The sequence below is a fragment of the Mus pahari genome, chromosome 7 (assembly GCF_900095145.1).
Source record: "Mus pahari chromosome 7, PAHARI_EIJ_v1.1, whole genome shotgun sequence".
In the NCBI taxonomy this organism is placed as follows: domain Eukaryota; kingdom Metazoa; phylum Chordata; class Mammalia; order Rodentia; family Muridae; genus Mus; species Mus pahari.
In genome coordinates, this window is record NC_034596.1 from 80,272,450 (window position 1) to 80,284,418 (window position 11,969).

Genomic DNA, 11,969 nt, shown 5'->3' on the forward strand with positions numbered 1-11,969 from the left:
CGCCTGCCTCTGCCTCCCGAGTGCTGGGATTAAAGGCGTGTACCACCACCGCCTGGCTCAAAAGACCTTTTTAATGTAAAACTTTTTTACTTTGCTTTTTACTTAATAGGTAATTTCATGTTTCAAAAGTCTAAAAAAAGGCTATCAATTTTGTTTTTTGTTTTCCAAATAAGGTTTCTCCTGTAGCCCTGGCTGTCTTGGACTTGCTCTGTAGACCAGGCTGGCGTCTGCCCCCTGGGTGCTGGAACTGAAATCATGAGCCACCACTGCCCAGCAATAAGTCTTTTATCCTTAGCACATTGAGCACCTCTTCCAAGAGGAGCCAGTGCACCAGCTTCCTAGGTGTCTGCCAGAGCAACCCCTTCTTTTCCACGTTAGTCTCTGCTCGTGGACATGTTTTTATTACATTCTTATGTATGTGTACAAACTTTATACGCAGTGTTCTGTGTGCTGTATTTTTGTATTGTTCCCCTTGATATTACATGTATACATTTTAAAGTTATCCTGACATAAAAGAGAAAAGGCTAAAAGGCAGTTAAGTCTACTTATGTATTATAAAGATAACCTGTTAAGGTATAATGAATGCCTCACGCCTTTAATCCCCTCATTGAGGGGGCAGAGGCAGGGCAGTTCTCTGAGTTTGAGGCCAGCCTAATCTACAGATTGAATTCCAGGATAGCCAGGGACAGTGATACGTAGTCTTGAAAAACAAAACAAAACAAAACAAAACAAAAAACCTGTTGAGAAGATCCCCAAAATCCTGTGTAAAAAAGCAATTTTTTCATCAGTTTAACTCATTCTCTTGAACTATATGAATAACCGTTTGAATGGTAGATAGCCTTAGTAACCAAGTGTATCTATATCTTCACTCCCCAGAACTAACTTAGTGAGTTTGTACATAAGGTGATAGATATCACTTTCCAGCATATACTATCCCATGTTCAAATAGCATGTTTTTGAAGTTCTTTGCAGTGAGTCTGGGATGGGCAGATGTGCTGCCTCTTTGCATGGGAACGTGAGAGGAAATACCATGTGGGATGTGTGTGGGGGGGTTGTTTTTGTTGTGTTCTGCTTTATTTTCCTTTTTGTTGCTGTTTTTGTTTTTAATTATTTTGTGTGTGGGGGGGTAGTAGTTGCTTAACACTTCGCTTTTTTTCTTTTAAACATTTTTTTTTTATTATTAATTATATGTAAGTACTCTGTAGCTGTCTTCAGACACTCCAGAAGAGGGCGTCAGATCTCTTTACAGATGGTTGTGAGCCACCATGTGGTTGCTGGGATTTGAACTCAGGACCTTCGGAAGAGCAGTCGGTGCTCTTACCCGCTGAGCCATCTCACCAGCCCCAACACTTCGCTTTTTGCTTCTGAGTTTACTCTCATTTTGCTGCCTTATCTAAATCTAATCCTGAGGACAGTAACACATTTGTGTTTGACATATCTGTGCTCTGCAGAGGATTTGGTTAAAGAAACCTAATCAGGAAGAAGCATCATTTTGGTTAGTTTGCATAGGACTAAGATTCTTTTTACTTAATAGAACCAGTGTGTCTCACTCTTTTGAGAGGTGACATTTCATTTTAGTACTGAGCACTGTTTAAGGCACCTAGATCATCAGGCTTTGGGATGCTACTTGCCGAGTCAGAATCTGTCCAGGTCTGGCCTGATGTGTGCTTTAACAAGTTCCCCTGCATGAGAATCTGCTTAAGATTCACCAGTTTAAGTAGGTAACCCTTTGGTACCTGGACTAGACTGAAATATTAGTGGTTCATATTCATAAAGAGTTAACATTTGTGTTTCCTTTGTAGCATTAACAACGGTAGCATCTTCAGTGTTCGCTTCTTCCAGACCACGGCTGTGTGCAGTTAAGTACCTGATTTCTTGTGAATGGACTTTTACTGGGAAGAGAAACAACTAACTGAGTTTATTAAAGAAAACCGTTCAAAAGACAGAATGAGCACTTGTGGTTTTCCTGTTTTGTTTTTCCCTAGAGAATGATGTGATTACAGTCCAAACCCCAGCGTTTGCAGAGTCTGTCACAGAGGGAGATGTCAGGTGGGAGAAAGGTGAGATGTAAGTTAAGAACTAAGGTCTCTTCATGAAGTGCAGCAAGTGAGAGCTGGCTCCCCCTTTTCTTTACATATGCATCTACTTCCTGCCCAGTCTTGTAAGAGAGTGGTCTTTTCACACAGTGGGCTAAAAGGGACCCTGAGGTTCCCAGTTTACAGGTGTCCTCTATCTTTCAGCTGTTGGAGATGCAGTTGCAGAAGATGAAGTGGTGTGTGAGATTGAGACAGACAAGGTGTGTTTACCCTAAGGACTTGTTACAGATTAATTTTGAGTATTCCTTTGGTATGTAGCACATACACTAGTAACTTGAATCGGACAAGGTGGGTTTACCCTAAGGACTTGTTACAGATTAATTTTGAGTATTCCTTTGGTATGTAGTACATACACTAGTAACTTGAATCGGACAAGGTGGGTTTATCCTAAGGACTTGTTATAGATTAATTTTGAGTATTCCTTTGGTATGTAGCACATACACTAGTAACTTGAATCAGACAAGGCGGGTTTACCCTAAGGACTTGTTACAGATTTATTTTGAGTATTCATGGTATGTAGTAACTTGAATCAGAAGCTACTTTGTTTTCTCTGTGGTTCCTGGGCTGCTGGCAGTCTTCTTGTATCACTTGGAAACATAGTAACTAAAGCAGGTTTTAATGTTTCTAAGAAAAGACAGAAGGTTAAGCCTCAAGATAGCAATGACTTGTCTTTTTCTGACTGAAAACATGGCCTTAGGTATTTCCGTGTGCGGAGGAGATGTAATATCCAGATGTAACAGTGTTGTAACTCTTTCTACTCATCCTTCTTGACTAATGTGATATAAATGCGGACTCTGTCTCCATCTCTTTCCTTTCCAGACTTCTGTACAGGTTCCATCACCAGCAAATGGCATCATTGAAGCTCTTTTGGTACCCGATGGGGGCAAAGTTGAAGGAGGAACTCCTCTGTTCACACTCAGGAAAACCGGTGGTAAAGAAGTTCTGGTGGTCAAGGTCTCCAGTGTTTCCTGGTGGGGTTGAGGCTGAGCATACTGTCCTAGCAACTCCCCTGCCTCAGGCTGGCATTTTTGTTACACCTTTAGTGGAGGGGTAGGAGAAATCTTGTTGATGGATGGTGAACTTTCATTGTCAAGTTCTAAGCCAACAGGGTAATTTTAAAAACCCACAATACTCTGTTCTTTCCAAATTTCTCAGATTGGATCTTTTTCTTAAAGAACTAACAGGGGGTTGGAGATTTAGCTCAGTGGTAGAGAGCTTGCCTAGCAAGAACAAGGCCCTGGATTTGGTCCTTGGCTGGGGGTCGGGGGGACGGGGAACAGGGGACGTACTAACAGAAGTCAGGAATCTGAAGAGAGTAGTTGTCCCCACACTGACCTGGATCACATGGAGCTTTAAAAATGATACAGATGAAAAGGCTTCCAGCCTGAGATTTCTGATTTACCACCTTGCTCTAATAGTTGGATTGTTAGTTTTGTAGTAGTCTCCTAAGTGATGCTGACATATAGTCAGGCCTGAGAGCCACTGTGTCGACAATTGAGTCAAGTTTCCTTTTTTTTTTTTTTTTTTACAATTACATTTGTGTGTATGTCTGTGTATCTGTGTGGGGAGTGTTACATACAAAGGCACGCGTGTGGAGGTCAGTGGGTAACTTGAGAGTCAGTTTTCTCTTCCTATCACGTGGGCCCTAGCTCTCGAGCTCAGATTGTCAGACTTGGTACCGTGTGTCTCTACCACTGAATCATCTCCTTTCCGTGTAGTTTCTTCCCACCTTTTTCTCAGGAAAAATTGTCATTTCTTTTTGGAAGAAATGCCAAAGAAAGAAGCCTGTACCGGACCTTAGAGTCAGTATTGGGGATTAGAAAATCTGTTTGTCTGACTTGTAAGTGAAGATTTTTGTAGTTAGAGTATTTAACTCTTCAAATAGTCAAGCAGAAAGATGGTAGATTGGACCATTAAAGTTGGTCCAATCAACTTCAAGGGTAAGATCAAGTTCAGAGTAAAGGGAAAAAAATCTGAAGTAGCTAGGATGAATGAACCTGTCAGTATTTATGCTGGGACCCCTGAGACATCTTTCCAGGCCCCAAAATAACATTTTAATCAAATGCTCATTTAAGATTAAAGAGTTCCGAGGCTGGAGAGATGGCTCAGTGGTTCAGAGTAGATACTGCTCTTTCAGAGGACCCAAGTTCACTTCCCAGTGCCTACATGGCAGTTCACAGTTGTCTGAGACTCCCGCCCCATGGGTTCCACTGAGCCTCTCTAGGCATCTCCGTTCACATGCACATATACACAGTTAATAATGATAAAATAATTCTTTAATTTGATTTATTTATTTAAAATAAACATTCCTTTTTTTTTTTTTTTTTTTTGGTTTTTTGAGACAGGGTTTCTCTGTATAGCCCTGGCTGTCCTGGCACTAACTCTGTAGACCAGTCTGGCCTCAAACTCAGAAATCCGCCTGCCTCTGCCTCCCAAGTGCTGGGATTAAAGGCGTGTGCCACCAACGCCCGGCTCCTTTTTTTTTTTTTTTAAACATTCTTTTAAGAATTATTTTATGTATGAGTCCACTGTCGCTGTCTTCAGACACACCAAAAGAGGGCCTATTACAGATGGTTGTGAACCACTATCATAGTTTCTGGAATTTGAACTCAGGACCTCTAGAAGAACAGTCAGTGCTCTTAACCACTGAGCTATATCCCCCCCACCACCCCTTTTTAAAATTTTTTTATGGTTAAGAGTATTCCTTTTGCCTGGTGGTGGCAGCGCACGCCTTTGTGGATCTCTGTGAATTTGAGGCCAGCCTGGTTTACAGAGAGTTCCAGGAAAGGGTTACACAGAGAAACATTGTCTTGAAAAACAAAAGAAAAAGAGTATTTCTTGTACATGTTAATGTTAAAATAGAAGATTGTTAGCAGCATGTCACATTTATGTGTGCATTTTAACATTTTCATTTGCTTTGTTGTTTTTACTTAAAACAGTGGTTCTGCTGGTCGCAACCCCTTTGGAGGTTAAATGACTCTTTCACAAGGGTCACCCAAAAACCTACGCATATCAGATATTTGTATTATGATTCATGACAGTAGCAAAGTTACAGTTATGAAGTAGCAGTGAAGTGGCCGTGGGGGGAGGGGTTACCACCACACAAGGAACTGTATTAAAGGGTCACAGCATTAGGAAGGTTGAGAACCATTGGCTTAAGTTTTATGTCCTTGGGCTTAGTATGTACTTTGAAAGTATTTGCTGAATTTGATAGTAGATGTTAGTTAATGTTTGTAAAATGAGGAAGGTATCTGAATTGAGCCAGCAGGACAATAGGGAGACCTGAGACTAGAGAGTAGTGGCTTGTGTCAGTGTGTATCACTTGATGCTTTGCCTGTAGCAAGGACCTAGGTGACATTTGCTTGAGGATGGAAATAGACCTCTCTCTCTGAATCCTCTTTAGTAGCTGCGGTTAGTAGGAGCAGTGCCAATGGCATCTCTCTCTCTGTGCAGCTGCTCCTGCTAAGACCAAACCAGCTGAAGCTCCTGCTACAGCCCACAAAGCAGAGCCCGCGGCACCGGCGGCCCCTCCTCCCCCTGCAGCACCTGTGCTCACTCAGATGCCACCAGTGCCCTCACCCTCACAGCCTCCTTCTAGCAAACCAGGTGAGACCCTGTAACAGAATATCTCATGGGAAGCTACTTAGATTTATGTTAGCTTGTTTTGAGGATGAGGAGTCCTTTATGTCAAGGAAAGCATGGTTTCAGTGCAAGGCAGATGGTCACATGGCCTTTGCAGCCAAGAAAGATTGCCTGCTGCTCCATTCACTTCATGAGTTAAACGCTACTCACTTCCAGACCCCAGCCCACATTATAGTGCTGCCTGTATTCACAGTAAGTCTCCCCACTCTGAGAGCAAGAATTCAGTTTCTCTGGAAAAACTGTTATAGACATGGCCAGTGTTTTATCTTCCCAATGGTTCTAAATCCTGTCAAATTGACAATTAAGATTAATCCTTACAGCCTCTGACTCCCAGGTGTCTCTTGGGGAGAAGGTACTTCCTGTTCCTCACAGGTACAGTCTGATACCACGGCTTTGAATACACCAGGTTTGCTGAAGAACTGGGCTTGCAAACCAGCCTTCTATTTATTTGCTAACCATATGACACTAGTCTCATTACTTCTATGACTAGATTGTTCATCTGTGACTTTGGGATGATGCTGATAAACTTTAGTGTCTTGAGGGTAAAGGGATAATACCGAGTGACAGTATTGCCGTCTGTGTCTGATGTAGCTGTGCACTCTTCATTTTCAGTGTCTGCAATAAAACCCACCGCTGCCCCTCCGCTGGCTGAGGCAGGAGCTGCTAAAGGTCTGCGTTCAGAACATCGGGTAAGCCTCTGACCACTTCCAGGAAAGTGGCCGAGAGTCGCTGTGGAGAGCCGTGGCATGTGGTCACCTTTAGGAAGGGCTGGTACCTCCTTGCCTCAGCCTTGAGAAGGGAGAGAAAGTTACTTGTTCATGGTCTCGTAACTGTCACAGAGTATACCTAGAGCACAGTGGCTTCTGAGCAGTGGGGTTTCTACTGTAGTGTGCTGTTGGTGAAATGCTTCCAATGAGTAAAATATCTGCAGAGAATAGTAGCACATCCCTCTCTCCCCGCAGTGACGTGCATGTCACAGAGGTAGTCTGCTGAGCACTCACTTTCTAGACTTCCGCGATATTTCACCACAGCTGGGGAGCCAGTGGGGCCAGATTGTTGCATTGTAACAGTACTCTGTCAGAGCAGACAGAACCCTCAAGGAAGCATGGGCAAGAGTGTGGGTTCTTTGCCTGAGAATGCTTCCTAAAAATACCATAGCCTCAAAAGCTTGCTTTAGAGTTTCCGTTCCCCAAGTAGCTACTCTCACGCCAGTCTTTATCAAGAGAAGTCGCCCTTTCTGAAATGACTCTTAAGCTGGCTGAATCTACACCACAGTCTTCCTTTTGTAAATTGGTTTTGGTTTTGAAATCACACTATTTCCTGAGCTTCTGTTCTTGGTCAAATTTCAGGTACATCTGAGTGAAAACCTTGGTCTCTGATTCTGTGTTTGTGCTGAGGCCGTTCCAGAGAGGGAAAGCCTCAGCTTTAACTGTAGTGCTTGGGCCCAGCATTGTGGCCCATGCCAAGAATCCCAGTACTTAGGAGGCAGAGGTGGGAGGATTGCTAGTGATTGTCATCCATCGCTGACAGGCTGAGCCCTCTCACTGACTAGGGATGGTCGGATGGTCAGCTTGTTCCTCTTCCCTTTCAGGAGAAAATGAACAGGATGCGGCAGCGCATCGCCCAGCGGCTGAAGGAAGCCCAGAACACGTGTGCAATGCTGACGACTTTCAATGAGGTTGACATGAGGTGGGATCTCTAGTCCCCACATCTGTGTTTCTAGAAGTAGAACACGGGAACTTGCCCTAGTCCTTATCAATGCTGCTTCCAAAACTAGCTTGACCTGGGAGAGGTATTTCTCTGCTTAGCTCCTTGTTGACTTATGCAACATGACCCACTGGTTTAATTTGCTAGTTTACTTCTCTAATACTATGGAATGAATTAGAAAGCATGTAAGAAAATAGTGAGCTTTACTGCAGTGTAAAAAGCTTAGTTTTTTTTGGACTTTCATGCCTGAACTATTACGGTCTCTGATAAATTATCCTAGTGTAATTTTTGTTTAGGCTTTTATATTTATTTTTACTTATGTATATGTGTGAGTTTGGGGCAGGGGTGCCCATAGAGGGCAGAAGAGGGATCCCTTAGAACTGGAGTTACAGGTGCTTGGGGGTTCACTGACATGAGTACAAGCCCACATTTGGGTTCTCATAACTGCTGCAGTTCATGTTTGGTTTTTGAGACAGGGTCTCAAATATATAGTCCTAGCTGGCCTAGAACTCACTATATAGACCAGGCTGGCCTTGAACTCACAGAGATTTGCCTGCTTGTGCCTCCTAAGTACTAGGGTTAAAAGTGTGTGCCATTATGCCCAAGCTGGCTGGCTGACTGGCTAGATGGTTGGTTGGTTGGTTGGTTGGTTGGCTGGCTGGCTAGTTGGTTGGTTGGATTTTGAGATGGTGTCTATGTTGCCCGAGCTGGGCTTGAACTCTCTTTGTAGCTGAGGATGATGGTGATGGTGCTACCATGTCCCACTTCTTGCTACCCCTTGGAATGGGAAACCCTTCACAATGTGCCTAGAAGGACACCACACTCTGCTTCTTTCTGACAGTGATTGTTTCTTGTATAGTTCCCAAGCATCTCAGAATCCAGCAGGCAAAAGGACAGAAACCTGCCACCTCTTACTCTACCCGGTTTTGATTATGGAATTGGAACTAAATTAAGTTCCTCTGTGTGTGTGTGTGTGTGTGTGTGTGCAAGCAAGCACATATATATGTACATGTGGAAGTGTGTAGGTGTGGATGCATGCATATAAAAGCCAAAGATCAACTTCAGCTGTTGTTCTTGGGAGTCGTCACCTTGTGTTTTAAGGCAGGTTTCTACTGGCCTCGAGTTTGTTAATAGGCCAAGGTGACTAGCCAGTGAGCCCCAGGGATCTGCACATCTCCTATGTCTAACTCTGAGATTTCATGTGTGTGCTACCAAACCCAGGACGGTTTGTTTGATTGGTTGGTTTTACATGGATTTTGGAGTTCAAAGTCAGGTCTTCATGCTTACCTGGGAACAAGGATGTCTTCCCTACCCCTAAACAGTTAAACTCTAAAATATAAAAACCCCAGTTTACTACACCCATTCTGTAATGGCCTAATGGTTGATTTCCGTGTTTTCTTCAAAATTTTGATGTATCTAAGTATTAGCATTTTGGGAAAGAGAAAATAGTTTTATTTAACAAGTATTTTAAATGTTTATCATATGCAGATTACTAAAGTGAAATTCAGGGAGTTATGGAGATGAGTGTAAAAGCTCTTTGGATCTTGCTATCTCATTTTGGTGAACACTAAATAAAATCTAGAAAAAAAGCATCAAAACGATAAAAATGAGTATGAAGTGGAGAAGGGAGTGTGTTTGCTTTAGGAGTTTGAATGGACTATCGAGAATGACAAGCATTTAAGCCAGGGATAGTGTATACATCTGTCATCCTGGTGCTTGGGAGGTAGAGGCAAGAGGATCAATTCAGGGTTCCCCTTAGCTGCATAAAGTTCAAAATGAGAGCCTGTCTCAATTTAAAACAAAATAACATGGAAATGCTAAGTAGTGTTACAGAGAAAGTCATTCCAAATAGTTTTAGCAATTTGGATCATGACACTGTCAAGAAAATGCAAGAAATAGAAAAGATCAGGTTTTTTTTTTGTTGTTGTTGTTGTTGTTGTTGTTTTTGCCAACAGTCCACATAGGATAGAATGGTGAAGGTCGGATCTGTATTTGAACATCAGTGTAAGAATGAATTAAGTCTCCAAGGCACCCATCGCCCTTTGCTTTAAGTATTAAGTCTCTCCCTCTGCTTCTCAGTGAGGAAGTTTGTTTATTGGAAATGTATATAGGAATCTGGTTAATTTCACTAGATGTCATTATTTTATTGGGAAGCCTATAATGTAGGGAAGGACTTTTCCTAATGAATCACAAAGGCTGCAGCCGTGTTTCCTGCATTAGGGGCAAATTATACACAAATTAAATTGGACTTTGAAATTTTACCCAGTTTCTTAAGACGAAGCATGTAAATATTTATATCTCTAAAAGATGCAGTTGGCCCAACATCCGTGATTGCAAGTCTGTGTAATAGCTGGATCTTCTTTCAGTAGCCAATCTAGTGTCACTTAGCAGTGGCCTGAGGCTTCACTGCAGCCGGTAATGTGGTTTAGATCGAGTGCCCTTTGGGTCTTATGCCTATCAGCAAACCCGGAGGAGTCTTTCTGAGACTTGCCCCTCCTCCACTGTCCCCGCTTTGCCTCCAAGGGCTAAGCTCTGAAATAGAAACTCCTTAATGACCAGAAAATGGCATCCAGGCAGGTCTGAGACCAGAGACGTCCACCGTGCCTCTTCTGCAGTAATGCCTTTAGGGTGGTAATTCTAGCACTAAACGAGGTTAGACTCAGGAAAATAAACATTTTAAACCCAATCAGTCCCCTTAGGAAAATTTCCTTTTTTCAAAAACAAAAGGTCTGAAGTGGGCAGTTAAAGAGTACCACATCTTATCTTTCCTGCTAATGTTGAATTAAGCCATTATAGGGGGAAAGGGAGACATGAGCATTTGGGCCTGAGATAAAGTTCAACTCAATTTTCATCATGGAATGGTATTCCTATAATCATAGACCTTCCTGTGGGAAAACAATGGGAGAGATGTTTCTCACTAACTCTGCAGTGCATGTGTGTATGTAGGGGGGTAGGGGTGGGGTGGGGTGGGGGTTAGCTTGATAGACGAGAGGATGTTCAAGTTGCAGAGTCTTCTCAGAGGCAAGCCCAGTGCTGAATCTGAAAGACAGGCCACAGCCCACACGGAGCCGCTTTCTAAATACCAAGGAAACCACAGTGGGTGAAACTAATCTTAAGGGCAGACGCTGTGTGTTGTTGTATCTTGGTGCCCAGCCCAGTCCCCCTCCCCCCACACGTGATGGGCATTAGTAACTGTTTCATGAGCAAGTAGAAAGAACTGCTAACTCAGAGGAAATAGTGAGTCTGCTGATTTTACACAAGCCTGGAAGAATTTGGACTTAGCTCCTGCGTATAGTTACATATAGTCATTAGTACTGTTGATATAGTAGTATTCATTGTGACCTTTAGATTATCTGTCACTGAAATCTGTGACTCATAGAACTAAAAGGATCGCCTTAAAAGAGCTCAACCATCTTAAGGGACAGGTTGACGCCGATTCTTCTAGGCCAGTATTTTGTGATAGAGTACTTTATTACATTGACCACTAAAGAATGTTTCAAAGCTTGAACTTAGATGATCCGGGCCAAGGGGAAGCTCGTCCATTTGTATACATGGGTGAAAACCTGTGAAAGTCCAAACTAGGGCTTTAGCTGCTCTGCTGGGTGGTACAGGCCTGTCATCCCAGCTCAGAGGGGGATTGAAGCAGAGGAAGTGCAAGTTTAAGGCTGGATCATGCAATTTCAAGACACCTAGTCTCGAGACTTCAAAAGGGTGGAATGCAGGGGTGGGTTGGAGAGCACAGCTCAGGAGTAAAGCCCTTGCCAGTGTTTCTCAGGGGTCCTCGACACTTAGCTTGTGGCAGTATGTGCATGTGTACACACACCAGAGCTTCACTGACAGTTTGTTTGCATCATGTATTTACAGTAACATACAAGAGATGAGAGCTCGGCACAAAGATGCTTTCCTGAAAAAACATAACCTCAAATTAGGCTTCATGTCAGCGTTTGTGAAGGCCTCGGCGTTCGCCTTGCAGGAGCAGCCTGTTGTGAATGCAGGTAAGTTTCTTGAGACCAGTGTGGCAAAGATCTGTGGAGCTGAGTGTATGACTACAGACCTGCTGTCACATTTAGGGGTCACCAAAGCTTTTTATTCAGTCTGTGGAAACATGATCCCCTTCACCAAATACTAAAAGAAATAGTAACATGATCAATTACTTTCTCTGCACCAAGTGGGCAGAAAGGTTTCCCCCACTGTGTAGCTTGGCAGTGCTCTGGCAGTAGGCAGCTCTGGGATAGCCTGGCTTCCCAAGCTGTCTTGTATCATGGGCAATCTCAAGTACTGGCTGCTCCTCACCACCCCCATGCACCCTTTGCTTGCAGGCTTGACTTTCATGTTTGGCATAGGCTCCAGGTTGACATCTGACCTGGGGTTAGGGGCCTCATTACAAAGGCTTGGGCTTCCTACTCATTGTCCTTCCTCTTCTCAGCGTTGAAGTGTTGATCTAGCCTGCATTTCTTTTCTTTTCTTTTCTTTTCTTTTCTTTTCTTTTTTTTTTTTTTTTTTTTTTTTTTTTTTTTTTTTTTT

At 43.1% G+C, this 11,969-nt stretch overlaps 1 protein-coding gene across 1 annotated transcript in view; it reads left to right on the forward strand.

The window, feature by feature from the left end:
- Positions 1-11,969, forward strand: part of Dlst (dihydrolipoamide S-succinyltransferase) — a 24,114-nt gene that overhangs the window by 6,216 nt on the left and 5,929 nt on the right. Inside the window, exons 4-11 of the mRNA XM_021202653.2 lie at positions 1,803-1,858; positions 1,986-2,060; positions 2,241-2,296; positions 2,916-3,027; positions 5,550-5,702; positions 6,351-6,427; positions 7,330-7,427; positions 11,310-11,440. Coding sequence (XP_021058312.1) covers positions 1,803-1,858; positions 1,986-2,060; positions 2,241-2,296; positions 2,916-3,027; positions 5,550-5,702; positions 6,351-6,427; positions 7,330-7,427; positions 11,310-11,440 — 758 coding nt within the window. The remainder of the gene's footprint in view (positions 1-1,802; positions 1,859-1,985; positions 2,061-2,240; positions 2,297-2,915; positions 3,028-5,549; positions 5,703-6,350; positions 6,428-7,329; positions 7,428-11,309; positions 11,441-11,969) is intronic.